This window comes from Quercus lobata, chromosome 12, assembly GCF_001633185.2.
Source record: "Quercus lobata isolate SW786 chromosome 12, ValleyOak3.0 Primary Assembly, whole genome shotgun sequence".
Classification (NCBI taxonomy): Eukaryota; Viridiplantae; Streptophyta; class Magnoliopsida; order Fagales; family Fagaceae; genus Quercus; species Quercus lobata.
In genome coordinates, this window is record NC_044915.1 from 34,480,376 (window position 1) to 34,497,482 (window position 17,107).

Here is a 17,107-nt window from a genome sequence, read left to right on the forward strand (position 1 = left end):
TTAGTTTATTTTTGCTACTATTCATGGTTCTCACTATACTATTTCAACTAACTCTTACCTTTATCTACAATATTTTCAGTAAAAAGTTTTCAGTTTTAGCAAAATAAATGGATTCCAAACAGACTCTCAGTATTATAATTTTGTTTTATTTTTTATTTTTAAAAAACTTTATATTTTGTGGCTTAAATAAATTGTGTGTTAGAGCCTAAATGAATGCAAAAAACGACATCGTTGTCATCGATGGGTCTGTAATGAATGTTGGCTGTTATACCAACAAAGACGAAGCAGAAGAGAGCCAAAAACAAAAACAAAAACACGCTAATATATAGTATAATATGGGTTATATTACTCATACACGCCTTTGCCTTTCTATCTTCGGATCTCTCTCTCTCTCTCACTCACTCTCTCAAACCCCAAACCCCGATTCTATAATTCTCACCCTAAAAACCTAAACACGACGTCGTTTTCACATTCTCTCTGCGAACTCCGCCATTCCCTCTCTCTCTTTTGAATCAGATTCGCAGCTTTGACTCTCTGTGTGTGTGTGTGAGTACACTTTTTCCATTCACATTTTGTATATTTGTTTCCACTTTTCTCAACAAAGAAGAAGTAATTGTTTGTAATGTAGCTGTGAAATATTATGGTAAAGATAGATAATGTCATGTTTAGTAATTTTTTTTGGCCAATAATTAGCTATTTAATTACTAATTAATTATTACTTAATAGTTTTTAATATGAGTTGCTTTGGGGTGATTATATATGATCCAAATTTGAGTTTGTTTTTCCATGCTGGAGATACATAATGTTGTTACTTTAATTTGTTTTTGTATTTTTATTTTTATTTTTATTTTTTATTGTTCTAATTGAAACAGCAATGGGTGATTACTTATGTGTTTGCTCCAAAATAAGGGAAAGATTACTTGTTTGTTGTGTTGTGTTGCTTGATTGATTTAATTGAAAATGTTAAACAATTACTTGCTTTTTAGTGGAAACTTAAGGTAGTGTTTTATAGGATTTGGATTCATTCTACCTATCAAAAAAAGGATTTGGATTCATTCTGGACTCTATGATATAATAATAATGTGTGTTACTCTTTTGCAAGTTTTAGTGATATAAATGTGGGATTTTTGGTGAAAGCTTTTGTATTAATAGTTGGTTTGTTGATAATGGTTGTTGAACAGGGGGAAATCTCCAGTTAAACAGTGTTAGTTGCACCATCTTTATGGGGAAATATTCTTGGCGTGCTCCAGTTTTTCGTTTGAAAAGCTTGTAGTGTTTGAGGCTTGGCATTTGGCAAGCAAGGAGTTATTTTTATTGAAGGGCTTTTGTAGGAATTGTAGTCCGGACACAATGCTCAACAGGGAGCATCTCTTGACGTATATTTACCTTCTAGTCTACATATTGCTTTCATCTGGGGTTATTTTGTACAACAAAGTAAGGCATTCTGTTTTTTCAGCTCTTTTTGTTCTGTCTTGTTTTTGTTTTAAATATTGAATAATGAATATTACTTTGCTTTTTGTTCATTTGCAGTGGGTTCTCTCGACAAAGTACTTCAATTTTCCATATCCTATAACCCTCACTATGATTCATATGGGATTTTCTGGTGTGGTTGCATTCTTTCTCATCCGTGTTTTCAAGGTACGCATAGGATTCTGTTTGAACTAAAGATGCCTTCACTTTGAATAGTCTATCTGCTTCTCTTCACTAGGTTTGATGCTACCAGCCATTCTTTTTTGGTAATTATAAGGAACTTTGAAGAAAAAAATTGTGGTGAAGATTTATTTGATAGACTAACCCTGAGTAGTAGACATAGGATTTGGCAACACAACTATAGCGTTAATGTGGGTGGCAACAATTTTGTGATATGTGCTCTCATGCTTTTGTTCCCATTTAACTGCATTGGTGATCATTGTTCATCTTATGATTTCCGGCATTTGGAACTTCTAGGGTCTTAATTTTCACATTGGAAGATTTAGCATAAAAATGTAAAATACTTGTGCAAGTTTTTGTCTTTGAACAAGCTATCATATGACCTCAATGGATCAACAGTGTGGTAAACTAAGTCTCAAAACATGTTCCCAACCCAATTTGATGGGATTATGCTTAGTTGAGTGGAGTTGGTTTGAGTACTTTATGTTCAGTTTTAAATTAGTTTGAGATTTGGGATCCTAGGTTGAGTTTGCTTATATACAATAGAAGAAATGATTTTCTGTAGGACATGAAAAAGGAAGACAGGTATGATGCGGTCCCACATAAAAGATGTAAATATTAAAGAGCTACTATGGGGACAAATGAAGATTGAAATATACTGTTTAACTTTCTGAAATGTTGTTCTTCGTTTGGGTCTCACCCCTTTTCTTTTTCCACTTTCTTCTCATCTGTTTAATTTGTTCTCTGTGCCTAGGTCTACCTTTTCTTTCCTGCATTGTTTTCCCTTAACGCTATTCTTTGTTGGCCAAACAGTTGATATTTTTTATTGGTGCAGGTTGTTTCTCCTATTAAAATGACATTCCAAATGTAAGCTTGTGACATGCACTTTGATTTTTTATTTTAATTTTTTTGTGTCATTAATACTTTCTTCCTTAAGGAATATTCCTGGCTTTGCAGATATGCTACATGTGTCATTCCTATAAGCGCCTTCTTTGCGTCTAGTTTATGGTAAGTAATGTATATTGTAGAATTAGACTTCTAGTTTGAATCCAGTTACTGTGTTCCATCTTCAGCTGGGGACAATTCCAGGATGCTATCTTGAGGCTTTTCTTCGTTTATTTTTCCAATGTTTAGACAAGGAGCAACAATTTAAATTTAGCTAGTTACTTCCTTAATGTGGTTCTATGTGTAACTTTGAAATTAATAATTGCCTAAGATTGTCTCAACCATGAACAACGCTACCTAATTCTCCTGGATTGCGAGGAGAGTTGTTTTTTGTGCCTTGTGAGCATTTCCATCATTATGCAGAAAGGATTGGTTGAGACAATTGATTGGTTATGGGTAGTGTATTTTCTTTCTTTGCTATTATCGAAATCTAAATTTCATGTAGAGTTTCTTGGGCTAAAAATTTAATTATCAAATGCTTCAAAATGTATGTTAGACAATTGATTTAGATCATTGGTAATTTTTTATGAGATAATATGTTCATGACTTGAATACTTGCTTTTGCATCATAATGTAGATTTATCAAAATTAATAATGCGCTCAATCTGTTACTTGTTATTTCCATATCCTCAATGGCATGGATTTCATGTTGGTTCTTACATGTTAAATTGTATATTAAAAAATCTCTAATGCATTTTCTTTGTGGGCAGGTTTGGCAATACTGCTTATCTGTACATTTCTGTGGCCTTCATCCAGATGCTTAAATCCCTGAGTATGTTAAGACTCTGTATTTGTATATCATTGTTATGCCTTGGGAAACTACTAAATGGCAAAGTAGTGAATACATCTTAAAATCTGGATTTTACAGTGCCAGTGGCGACATTCCTCACAGCGGTTGTTTGTGGCACTGACAAATTAAGGTGTGATGTGTTCTTGAACATGGTGCTCGTCAGTGTTGGAGTTGTCATTTCCTCATATGGGGAAATTCACTTTAATGTTCTGGGTACGGGTTATCAGGTCATGGGAATGTTTGGTGAAGCTCTCAGGCTGGTCTTAACGCAAGTTCTTCTTCAGAAGAAGGGCTTAACTTTAAATCCTATCACCAGCTTATATTACATAGCTCCATGCAGGTATATCATTCTCACATATTTGGAACCTTTCAATGATAGTCCCATTTGTGGGTTTGAATTGTTGATTCAAGCATGAATGGTTCTTTTGTGATAGTTCAGATCTTTAAATAACTTGATCTTGTTATGCCTTAACCCACCCCCCCCCCCCCCCACCCCCACCTCCCACCCAAAGGAAAAAAAAAAACTAATTGAGGATTCATGAATCCTCTTTGGTCTTTATTACATCTTTGACAATAATGCCCCTCCTCACTAGTTTCATGTCATTCTTGGCCTTCCTTTGGCCCATTTTTCTTCCTTTAGCTTAAATCACACATTTGCTTCAGTATATTTCTAGATCTTTAATCAATTATTATACTGAATTGTGGATCTGGCTTGTGTTTAGTTCAGGAGTGAACTGGACACAGCCACATGTGGAGATGTATCCACTGTGTCCCTGAAATATTATCTGGTGCCTCTGATCTTTTTGATCATTTATTGATGGTATTTTATCTTGCATGGTTTTTATCACTTCTTCATATCATCTATGACTTCACTATGATATTGAGAATGATGGGATTCAGCTATTTCCTTCAAACATTGCCTTAAATTGTGCTCTTCTCATGCATTGTTCCTTGGCTGCTAAATTTTAATGTGACTCTTGAGGAAAGCCCATTTTAGCAGCAACATTCTGGAAAGAACATTTTGGGGAGTGTGGGAAAAGCAAAATAAAAATGACTCTGTATTTGATTCCAGATAAATCATTTGATATGCAGTCTCTGGTTGAAATTATAGTTTTATGCTGTTCTGCTGAATTGCTCATTCCCATCCATTGTCATGTGCAGCTTTGTCTTCTTGTTTATTCCTTGGTATTTTCTAGAGAAGCCTGTAATGGAAGTTTCCCAGATTCAGTTCAATTTCTGGATATTCTTCTCAAATGCACTTTGTGCTCTAGCTTTGAACTTCTCAATTTTCTTAGTAATTGGTAGAACTGGAGCTGTAACTATCCGTGTTGCTGGAGTTTTGAAAGACTGGATTCTCATTGCCCTTTCAACTGTTCTATTTCCTGAGTCTGTGATCACTGGGCTCAACATAATTGGTTATGCAATAGGTACGTTTTTGGCATGTCATTGGTTTTGACTTAAACTTTTTTCTGGTCGATATTTATGTTTACTATAGAACTAATTCTCTCTTTCTGCAGCTCTCTGTGGTGTTGTCATGTATAACTACTTGAAGGTCAGGGATGCTCGTGCATCTCAACTTCTTATCGAAAATCTCCCAGAAAGAGTGGTAATGGTTAATCTTTTCTGCTAGTCTTATTGTATTGTAGCCTTGTAGGTTGATTGGTATATATGCTCTTTTTAGTGTATGACTTATTGGAACAACTTATTTAGCTTTTTGTTGAAAGTGTGCTAAAGTATACTTGTATTTTGAAAAATTGAAAAAAAGTAAGAAAAAAAAGAGATTTTAAAAAGTTGTTCATAAAAACTAAAAGCAAAACAACTGGCGTTGAATCCAATGCCAAACAGACACTTAATCTTAAATATGTGAAAATTTTTTCCCCAACAGCTTTGACCGGTGATGCTATGATTGGACCAATTGACCAAGAGCAATTAATGTGTTTCGCATCTTTGATAGGAACCTGTGGATCTTATACAACATTGGTCCATGGAACTGTTTTCCGCGATTACATTCTTATCTGTTATGTTTATATTTACTTATTAAAAAAAAAAAAAGAATCCCCAACATTTGAGGAAATTGTGCATTAGCCATGACATGGATAGGCATCATCAAAATCAGATGTCTGGCCTCACGGGGAACCTCACATCTTATAGATATTGTTTAATTGGGGAGCAAATACATAATCTTAATCTTCCTACCTCCAATTCTGCAATCACTTTGGAACTGTCACTATCTGATTGAACTGCTTTACCTCTGCAAGTTTCTTCAAAAGAGGCAGATTAAGTTGTGGGACTATAGTTATATTCATTTTTAGTTACAGGGAAAGCACTTCCCCCCCCCCCCCCCCCCCCCCCCCAACCCCACACACAAACCCCCTTAAACTAAGGGAGAAGTAATTATGTTTTGCCAAAGTAGTTCTGGAATGGTTTCCCATATTTTTCAAGTAATCATCTTGTCTCTTCTTTTTATTTTCAAACATTGCAGGAGTTGAAGACGTTGAAGGCATCTGATCTGTATGACCCCAATGACAATGTACACAACATTAGTGGTGGAAGGAATGTATGAATAATTTTGTTCCTGATTCAAATGTGGATGAAGTAGCTGGTTTAATTTCTTCCTCGAGTATGTCTCATCTCTCATCTTGTGAGAAGCCAGCTTTGTAGTAATACAGCTTAGAATCTGAGAATGAATTGCAAAAGTAGCCAGTCAAGGTATAAATCCTTCTTTTCTTATTGTGGAAATATATATATATTTCTTTCCACGGGGCATCTTTATATATATGAATATGACTATAAATTGATTCACCGTTAAGACTTTGAGCAAGCAGTCAGGTTTAGTTTCATCCAAAATTTTCATTGGAAGTGCCATTCCTTAGCAGAAAATTATAGAATATACTGAGAGTACAATAAATGTTGAACAATACTCAGGGCCATATTGTCCTTAGGCTTGTAACTTCGAATGTTGTTAAAACTATGAGGAAAAAGTTTACCTCTAAATCACTATGTGGCAATTGATAAAATCATACTTTTTAGTCACTATGACTTATTTAATTTAATGAGTCATGTGATTTGTTTAAATAGTATATGTAAATAATTTTATTCTTCATCACTTAAAGGGTTGGATGGAGATTTTTTCAAACCGGTTTGAAGGAAAACTTTGTCAGGCAGATGATAGATTATTCTTCAAAATCTTTCATATTATTGGGATTATATCTTTTGGAATTTTATTAAAAAAGAAGTGGTAGTTGAAAAATATATCACGACAAATGTTACAATAGGCAAGAGCTGGTGGACTCTGATTTAAAATGGGCCATCTGCCTAATATAATGGATGATGCAAGGATATTACTTTATGGAGCACGGAAAATAGAGCAGTTTCCATCCAAAGGAGTTCATGGTACCAAAAGCATGACTCCTAAACTCTCTCAAAGAAAAAAAGAAAAGAAAAAGAAGTTCATTTGATCTACTTTATTTTATCTTTTCTTCTGCATTTGTCGAATGGGACTACTTGCTTTGCAAACCAAATTAAATAAATTTGAGACTACTTTAGTTAGTGGGCATTTGCGTCCCAAAAAAAAGAAGGTTTGTGGGCATTAAAAAAAGTGAGTTTGGCTTACCTCCTGTACTTTTATTTTAAATATACAATGGTAAATGTTAATTTCTCATTAAAATAAAAGGAGATTTTAGTTAAAAAAATATTAGAGGTAAGTTAAATTCAAAAAAAGCAATACTCTTCTTATTACTTTACTGATTATAATATTTTATTTTTAAGATAAGTAAATAGTAGAGCAGTAGGTATTTTATTTTTTAGAGAGAAAGTCTAGTGCCACAAACTTTGCTACATAGCGAGTTGTAAGTAGTAAAAATAAAATAGTGGGTGCATGATTTTACCGCTCACGAGTTGCTAGTATTTTAGTATTTTATTTCTACCACTTACAACTTACCATGTAGTAAAATTGTGGCAGAGCTGTGAAAATTTTGTGGCACTAGATTTACTCTTTTTGAGATAAGTAAATAGTAGAGCAGTAAGTAGGGTTCAAACTACACACAAAGAGTATTGCACATGGGATGCCGCTTTACTAATTACTCCTATAATTGAATAGTAATAAGAATGTCCAATAATTCCTAATAACTCCTAATAATTCCTAATAGAGCATCTTCTCATAATAATAATAATAATAACTCCTAATAAATTCATTATAGAGTCTAAAAATAAAAAATTCCTCCAAAGTTTTTAGGATAACTCTTATTTGGATAACTCTACTATGGAGTTGCTAAAATTCTATCTATCTATTTTAAAATGAGTAAATTAGACTTTACCTTATCCTTAACATTTAAACAAATTATCACCACTTTGATATTATTCAAATTGTTGATGATATGACAGATTTAATCCACTAATTTTCAAAATTGATGGATAGAATTTAGAAACTCATGAAATTATTCAAATAACTCAATCGAATTATAATTAGAAGGAGAATATATCTTATGAGATAGTCTCATGAATTTTCTTTATTATAATTAACATGTGAGATCCACATATATAGGACCCGCACATTGTAATAGCGAGATGTCTCATAAAATAATTTTTCAATTAAAAGAAGGTGACAAGCTTTAACAAAATTGAAGAGCACGGGAGCCAAAAATCATTAAAAAAAAAGTTCAACATTCTGCTCTCGAACACTTCAAAATTCTGTAAAATGCTAGTTCAACATTGTGCCGTTTGTAAAATTTTATTCTCTTCTTTTTATTCAATCTTTTTCAAAGTCCTCTTTCTAAACTCTAAAAAATTTATGATAAATATTGTAATTTTTGTAATTGATGTATAAAAAAAAAATTGAAAAGATAGATATATGCTGTATTTGAAAAGAAGATAACTAACATAATAAAGTTGTAGTTAATTTAAACTGTGCTTCACAGCAAAAATCTTTCTCGGTTTGAATTGGGGTATTGTCTTTCCATTTGGAGTTTGGAGTTTATGGCTTTGGCGCAATAAGGTGGTATTTAGGGACACCTCTGCCCAAGGACCCCTCAAGTCAGATACGATTGCTAGAGCTACTGAGTTTGCATTCCTTGGTGTTGATGGCAAGGTAAAACGCCCTGTTTTTTCTGTCCAGGTTTGGCGGCACCCTCCCCCCAGAGAATTGGTACAAGTTGAATTTAGATGGATCTTCATTGGGCAACCCAAGTCGGGCTGGTGGCGGAGGACTTATCTGTGACTCAAATCGGAATTGGGTGTGCGGGTATGCCAGAACAATCGGTCATACCACTAGTGTGGCTGCTAAGTTATAGGCCATCGTGATGGTATCAACTTGTGCATTGAGTTAAATCTAACAAATGTTGTTATTGAGCTTGACGCAAAGATTGTAATTGATTTGCTTTTGAAAGATGAGAGAAACATGAATGACAATGATGTCATTATTGCGGATTGCAAAGAAGGCTTGCGAAGACTCCCAAGAGTTCGGATCCAACATTGCTTTAGAGAAGCAAATAAGTGTACCGACGCCCTTGCTAGAAGAGGTGTCGTTAGTACTTAGGATTTTGTAATTTATCAATCCCCTCCAACAGATGTTGCCATGTTGACTAGTCTAGATGTAGTGGGAACTTTGTATGAGCGTAACTGCTCCTTGTTCTCTGTTTTCTAGTATATGAATTACATCCTTTTAACCAAACAAAAAAAAAGTTAATTTAAAATTTGACTAAAGTTTGTAAACTGAACGTGAATGGTCTTTAAAGTTTAAAGTGGTTAAAAGAAAAAAAAGTTATCTCAAAAAAGGAAAAAAGAAAAGACAGTGCTAAGTTCCAAAATTTATAAATTAGTAGCAAAATATAATGTAAGGTGGTAGTGATGGGCGGCAGATCTAGTGGGGGCGGGACGTGAAATTACCGAAGTATCCTCGTCCACTGTAATAGACTATTTTTTTTTTTTTTTTTGACAATCACTGTAATAGACTAATGCACAACATTACAAAGACCATTAATTGCAATTTGTCTTTTTTATTGCCCCTCAGCTACCTCTTTTATTGGTGGTTAATTTTCACCCGGCATCTAATTTTTCCTCCCAAAGTCTGAAGTCTATCCTTTTCATGTTGAACTAAAATGAGGATCAATATTTTCCATTCAATGATCTTGCAATATACTACTAATTTAATCTAAGTGTAATGTGTGTAAAACTTTTTTTTGAAGACTTAAACTCAAGTTTAATCTTTGTCCCTCTTACACTCCCACATAGAGTGGCCATCATCCCAAGAATGATGCCAATTTTATTTTTGTTCTCTTATTTATTTATTTATACATAGAATCAAGATTTTAATTCTTTCTTTACCATTGTTGTAATTATTAAATTTTATATATAAAAAATATTGAAATAAGCAGTGAGGTTTTATTCTTTCCTTCAATCAAAGTCTATTCGTTTTCCTCCTTTTATATATTGAGTTTACATTAATATAAATATATATATATATATATATAATAATCACAACCACCATAAACATAAATACACGTAATGAATATAACAATAATAATTAATTATTATTCTAGCTCCTATAATAATAAATAATTGACTAAGGCAGTTAACCGATTCATGGTCTTTTCCAAGGTCCGGCCGTTCAACAAGGTCTCTCTCTTTGACCGCACCCCAAGTTAGAATTTTCAATTTTCAAAATATGCAATCACTCAAACTCATTATGCTTTTTTTTTTTTTTGATAACGAAACTCATTATGCTTTGTTTATAAAGAAAAACAATTTATATTCTATTATATATAAGGCACATTATATTTTTTTTAATGACAAAATATACCGTACCATATATAATTGTTATTAATAGGTCTCTTTTTTGTGTTTATATATGGAAATATTAATTTATAAAAAATAAGCACCATAATTAGAAGAGTTTGACTTACCTCTAATATTTTTTAAAAAAGAATATCATTTTATTTTAATGAGAGACTGCCATATCATCCACTAACTAAATAAAATGTGAAAATTAAAATTCATTACTACTTGCTATTGTATATTTATATGGCATTTGGTACGGGGTAATGTTTTAAGATTCCTAGGAATGTTTAAAGATTTCCATGTTTGGTTGCAAATTACGCTAGGAAATCAGATGCCAGAAGAATCTGAATTTCCCCTTTAAACCTCTATTAGTAGGAATGTTGATTCCCTTTAAAACAGGCGGGTATCCAGATTTCCAAGTTTAAAGGAAATTATATTTTTTTATAAATTGACAATTTTAACTATTTTTTCTTATCATTTAAGTAATTAAGATAAAATATAAAACAAATTATCAATATCTTTTCTCTTGTCTTATAGACCTAAACGTTGTTATGTTGTTTTGTTATGGATTAAACTCTTTTAAAAATTATTATTAAGAATAAAGCATTTGAGAATTTAAATAGTTATTTTTTGTATTGTACTTGTCATTTTAAAATGTTAGACTACAGTTTTAATGAATTTGTCATAATTAATAGTTTATATTTTGTTTTTTATTATTTATTTAGAGGAAGGTTTTTTTTTTTTTTTAAAGGACTTGATAGTTTACATTCAAATCTAAGTATAGAATGAGAAAAATAAATAATTCATTTAAAATTCCTAGGAATAAACCAAATATTATCATCTCACATTTTTAGAAATTTTAAAAGATTTCCAATGAAATAAAACATAAGAATAGCTACATTCCGAGGCATCAGATTGCAAGGAATTAGACATGGCAAAATGGGTCAGAATTTTCTGACCCGACTTGATTAACCCGTTTAAAAATGACCCATTTTGACTTGCAACCTGATTGACCTGACCTGAACCCGACCTGCCCCGCCTGTTTTGCCATGTCTGCCAACGTTGAGTAAAATATTCTTATAAAATATTTACTTATTATTCTTTACTTAATATGTTATGTACTCTATTATAGTTTATCATTCTTTACTTGCTAGTTGCTACCTTCATTTTTTCTTTCTACTTTAAACAGATCGAAAATTATACCAAGATTAGCTTCTAGAAAGCTGGAACAAGAGTTGTACCAAATTTGGGTTTCAAGTGTTTAGTGGTAATTGGTAAGTGGTAACAGTATTACCAGTGAGAATCTAATCACAGTTAAGGAACTCATAAACAATTGATAGATTGCATCTAATTTTTTTTTAAAAAAAAAAATTTGTTTGAAAAATACGGGTCAACTCGACCCAAACCTGACCTGACTCACCCGTTTTGCCACATCTACAAGGAATCACATTCCTATAAATTTGGATGCCAGGAGTAATATGGATCCTCTTGTACCAAACGCTACCTTAAAACAAAAAGACATGTCCACTTAAAAAAGTATTGGAGATAAGTTAAACCCTAATTGGAAATATATGAAATTAAATTCTGTAAGGATATGGTGTAAAACTGTTGTTTTATTCATTTAATCCCAATATGTCATATCATCTTATCATATATTTAAGAATAAACATAACCACACTCAATTAATTCTAATACTCAACCACTGTGCACCCTTGGTGAGGTGGTCACTCTACAAGTATAAATGTTTGTGGGGGTGTGGAGGTTAAAGGCCGGGATTCAAGTCTCCAGGAGGAAATTTCACACACATATATACTTAGATTATGTTAGAGTAGAAATTCTATGTTGTATTAAAAAAAAAAAATTATGATACTCATATATAAATTCAACCAAATTAGAAATTTATTGAGATATTATTTGATATGGTAAGATGAATTAAATTTTAAGTAAAATATTGATATAACAATCACTTATTAAATGATATAAAATATGAGTTTTACACACTTCAGTTTTTTACCAAATTCGAACCCGTTATTTAATATTAGGTTAAAGCTTTGTTCCGTGTGTATTTCTATTTTCCACTAGTGTTCGAAACAGTGTATTGTGGTAATAAATACGGTAGTGCTGAGTTGAGTACGCCGTGCGCGGAAATCACAATGATGCCGAGGGACAAAATAGTAAAAACAGACCTCGATTCCCGTCTGATATAGTGGCAGTTCACACAGAGAGAAGAAAAAGAAAAAGAGGAAAGAAACAAAGAATCAGAAGAAAGAAGAGAAAGGGGAAAGAAGAGAAATCAAATACACGACGATGATGCAAGAGATTTGAGAAAGAAGAAGAAGAAGAAGAAGAAGGGGAAGGTGAATTAGAGAGGAGAGAGAAAGAGAGACTATTTTTTTTTTTTTTCTAAAAAAAAAAGAAAAAAAAAGAGAGATTTAAAGATGGTAGGAGGAGATAGCGTGGGCGCAACGACGTCGTCAAGTTCAGGAGGAGGATTAGCGGAAGCGCAGTACGTATCGGCGAAAACGTCGGTGTGGTGGGACATAGAGAACTGTCAAGTGCAGAAAGGGAGTGACCCACACAAAATCGCTCAGAACATCAGTTCCGCACTCGTCAATATGAACTACTGCGGCCCCGTCTCTATCTCCGCTTACGGCGACACCAACCGCATCAACTCCGCCGTCCAACAAGCTCTCTCCTCCACCGGCATCTCCCTCAACCACGTCCCCGCCGGTAACCCTTTCTTTTCAACTCACTCTATTTATTTTTTTTTAATTTCTAGATCTTGGATTAGATCTAGTGTTAATTGTAAAAATATATATATTTATATTTTATTTAGGGGTGAAAGATGCGAGTGACAAGAAGATATTAGTGGATATGTTGTTTTGGGCAGTGGACAATCCTGCTCCGGCGAACTATTTGTTAATATCAGGAGATAGGGATTTCTCTAATGCTCTCCATCAGCTTCGTATGAGGAGATATAATATTCTTTTAGCGCAGCCGCAGAAGGCTTCCGCGCCGCTCATTGCTGCGGCTAAGAGTGTGTGGCTTTGGACTAGTCTCTCTGCCGGTGGCCCCCCACTTTCCAGTGGCGAATCGTCTCAGTTTGCTAATGGTTTTAGTTTCCATAGTTCGAATTTTGATATGATGCCTAAGCCTAAGCCTATGCCTATGCCTGTGCCTATGTCTATGCCTATGCCTGTGCCTATGTCTATGCACTATTCTGTATCGGAACCTAGTCAATATAGCCAATATAGCAGCCAACCGATGCAATTCAATTCGGATAATCAAAGGCCTTCTAGTGGAGGTAGTAGTGGAAGTGGTGGTGGAGGAGGAGGAGGAGGAGGGGGGAGGGGGGAGAGTAAGTATAAAGGGAAAAATATTCGAAAAAATGTAAATCAGAATCAGACAAATGTACCACGAGCCTCAAGTATGCCGGAGAGTAAAAACAACAATGACTACCCTTACCAACCGGAACATATGCAAAAAAAGCAGTTTAAGAAAGCCCCACATGAATTCTTTGGTAGCATGGAGCCTCCTACTAGTCGGTCTTCCCCCAATTTGTTTCATGGCAGTGTTGATAATTCAGCTGGGAGTAATGCTAGTAATTTCGTAGGAAACCCACAAAATCAATATCCTAATCCTTTGAGGCCCAACAACCCCCCACAAATGCAAAATTCGTTTGGACCTGGACCCGAGAATGTGCATCATTCAAATGCTCGTGGTCAAGGTTTTCAGTCAATTCCTCAAAGACCTGATGGCCCTAGATATTACCCTCCTCCACCTGATATGGGTCGGTTAAATATCTCTGATTTTCCCAATTATGCTCAAAACCCTCCTAATGAGTATCGGCCAAGCTCTACAGAATCTCCATATCCTCCAGCTCGCGCAAACGGGCCACAAAAAGGCAATAACCTGCATGGTGGCCAAGGATTTCATCATGATAATGTGAACAACAGGTATCCTCCGCGCGGTTCTGAATATCCACCACCACCTGTTTCTAGTAATGGTGGCTGGGGATCACAAGGTCGTGCACCACCTTCTGAGAAAGTGCAAGGGCTTATTGGTGTCATCCTACTTGCCTTAAACACCCTGAAAAACGAAAAAATTACGCCTACTGAAGCAAACATAACTGATTGCATTCGTTATGGAGATCCGAAACACAGAAATACTGATGTAAGAAAGGCATTGGATAGTGCAATTGACCAAAATATGGTAGTCGTGCAGAATGTAGGTGCAGTGCAGTTCTATGTTGGTAAAAATGAGAGATTATGGAAGTGTGTGAACCCTATAGGTGGTAATCCTAATCAGTACCCGAAAGCATTGGATAGCATACAGAAGTTTCTTACTACCTCAGCTGGACGATCAGCAATGATGGCTACTCAAAGCAGGTAGAATGGTTTAATGATTTTTTCAATACTTTGTCTTCCTGGATTAGCAAATTCTTACTACTTGAACAATTGCTGTCTTTTCTTTGCACTGCAGATATGAAGCAGCTTTGACACTAAGGAAAGCATGTTTAGAAGGGCTTTCTTTGGGCGAAATATTCCAGATCTTGAATATGGTCGTCGCTAGAAAATGGATTAATCCTCATCACTCAGGATGGCAGCCGATTTCCATTTCTCTTTCAGAGACTAAAACTGATATAGGGATTGAAACTGGTGCTTGACTTTATCAAGTTCAGTTTTGGTACCAAAAAAAAGTGGCCTTAAGATGGTTACAGGTGCAAGTTTATCGTCATTTAATTGGATTTGTTGACTGGAGGAACATGGGTCACTTTTGATATGAACTATATTATCTAAAAAACTATGGTAGGTGGAACTTCTAGATTGTGGATTAAGCAGGTTAGGTTATTTGATTTTTTTTTTCCCTTGTTTGGCTGGAAACTAGCTGGCTTCTACAGAGAGAGAGAGCCTGCTTTTATTAAGGTAGCCTATTAGTCTATTATAATTCCCCCACAGTGTGGCTGCTGGAAGCTGCTCTCTGCATCATATTCGTATCTTTTCAAAGGTTGTTTGGACCTGAACTATGAGGCTTTTGTCTGAACAAGCCATCTATTAGACATTTGGTTCTTGCCAGATATTGCTTAATTAGAGCTACTGCTCCTTCCTAGGCCTTGTTTTTAAATGATAGGGTATTTTAGGAGAGGCACTATTGGAAGAGTGGTAAGCTTTCTTTTTAAAAACATGAAGTCTTGAACGAGTTTCATAGCCATTGATGTATAATCATTTGTAGTATGGCCGGCATGATCAGGTTATGCTGACTTGTGATATAGGGCCCCCGGAGATAAGTTCTATTGAAGATGTGTCCTATCACCTATGTCTGTACTCTGTTCTGTTGAAGGTTTTGAGATGGCAACTACAACAAATGTGGAGTTTAGTGGTTCAGTTAATGGACTGGAAGAAAGTTATTGAGAAAAAGAAAGCAACTCCATAGGCATCAAAGAATCTTATAAGGTATGCTCTCTTCAGAGTTTCTTTATGGCTGGAGACTTTTTGTATTGGTTTTGGAAGTATGAGACGGAGCATTGTCTAGCACACGAGCGTATGTGAATATATGTTTTCGATTTCTGGATCATGTAGGGTTTGGTCATAAATAAATTTGCTTTGATTTGGGTGGTACAGCTGGAGCTCTGTCTTCTACTTAGACACTGTTTGTATCAACCATCCTGCTGGTAGAAAACAATACAGTTCTGGGAAGAACACTGGTAGTAGCAATTTGGAAATGTTTTTTTGCATTTCAGTTCCTTTTAATGTTGTTTTATACCCAATATGTGGTAATAGGTTGGCTTAATACCAGTACTGAAAGTATTTGGGTATGCTTCAAATATGATTTTATTGCTGTTTATTTTCTCTTCAGTTTCATTTTTAATGGATTGTTTCAGCTCAAATTTGGAAGTATGTGGGAAATTGTTTGTCAAATATGATGTTGAAGCTTGAAACCCATATATCTTTAATCTTTGTGAAGAGCCAGTATAATATTTTTTGGTTGTCTCTTCTGTGTTAAGAGCAAAATGAGAATCGTTGATCTGTGCCTAGACCGGTATGGGTTTTCAAATGAATTGTTTGAGGACATTTGATTTGCTTAAAACCCAATCAAACCTGGTGGATTCTAAGTAATCTGCTCAACCCAAATAAATTTTGCAGAATTGTTCATGTTTGTGTATACACTTAAGTTTTAGGTTAAATTACGTAGTTCACTCTAATTTTGTCCCGAATTCAGTTTACTCTTATAATAATATAATTCTGTTTTTAAGAGGGTGGAATTTGTAATTTAACTTAACTTTTAAAATGTCCTCTTATAAAAATTTGGCATTGGTTTTTAGAAAAATATAAAATTAAAAAAGTTAATTCAATTATAAGTTTGGAATAGTTTTTTCTTAAAGACACAAGTTAAAAAATAATAAATATTCAATAATGAGTTGTAATGCATATTCTTTGAAAGGAAAATATAATTTTGAATATTTTATTGATTTTCAGATACAAGTTCAATGAAGATGTGTGCTTTTCCTGATATTTATGTATGTTTCGACTTTATTTCTTAAGAAAGATATAAAACATGATTTAATGGAGAATTTATTACACTTTATTTGTTGATGTACAAGCTTTTGAAGGTAATATTTATTTTAGATATAATTATATTGGTTTAGCTTCAAATCAATTTTGAGTTATCTTTCTTCCATCCATTATGTGGGAATTGAAGAGGCCATTTATGTGGAGCAAGATGACCTTTACATGAATAGTTTTAAGGTAAGGGTTTGCTGCAAACTAAGTTGTAGTAAATTTTGCAAAATAGTGATGTGTCAATATTTGAGAACAACACCTCTCTAGGGGCAAGATAGGTGGTGTTCTCTGATATTGACACATCACTATTTTGCACGATTTGCTGCAACTTAGTTTGTAGCAAATCCTTATCCGTAATTTTATAAATAGTCAAGTAGTGGGTTGAAGA

General features: G+C 34.2%; 2 protein-coding genes and 1 non-coding gene across 3 annotated transcripts; all 3 read left to right on the forward strand.

The window, feature by feature from the left end:
• The first annotated feature begins 288 nt into the window (after nt 1-288).
• On the forward strand, nt 289-6,418 carry LOC115972082 (probable sugar phosphate/phosphate translocator At3g17430). Its single transcript, XM_031092230.1, has 10 exons — nt 289-546; nt 1,182-1,434; nt 1,531-1,638; nt 2,486-2,517; nt 2,608-2,658; nt 3,306-3,367; nt 3,464-3,725; nt 4,547-4,812; nt 4,903-4,991; nt 5,868-6,418. Exons 2-10 carry the CDS (start codon nt 1,351-1,353, stop codon nt 5,946-5,948), a joined length of 1,035 nt encoding a protein of 344 aa, XP_030948090.1. The 5' UTR covers nt 289-546; nt 1,182-1,350; the 3' UTR covers nt 5,949-6,418.
• LOC115972663 lies at nt 5,279-5,396 on the forward strand. Its single transcript, XR_004087524.1, has one exon. It is a non-coding gene; the product is annotated as a small nucleolar RNA snoR2/U65 (small nucleolar RNA).
• A 5,870-nt stretch (nt 6,419-12,288) lies between the features above and the next one.
• LOC115971326 lies at nt 12,289-16,056 on the forward strand. The gene is made up of 3 exons (XM_031091189.1): nt 12,289-12,889; nt 12,996-14,547; nt 14,642-16,056. The coding sequence occupies exons 1-3, from the start codon at nt 12,598-12,600 to the stop codon at nt 14,823-14,825; spliced, it is 2,028 nt and encodes a 675-aa protein (XP_030947049.1). The 5' UTR covers nt 12,289-12,597; the 3' UTR covers nt 14,826-16,056.
• Nucleotides 16,057-17,107: the final 1,051 nt, after the last annotated feature.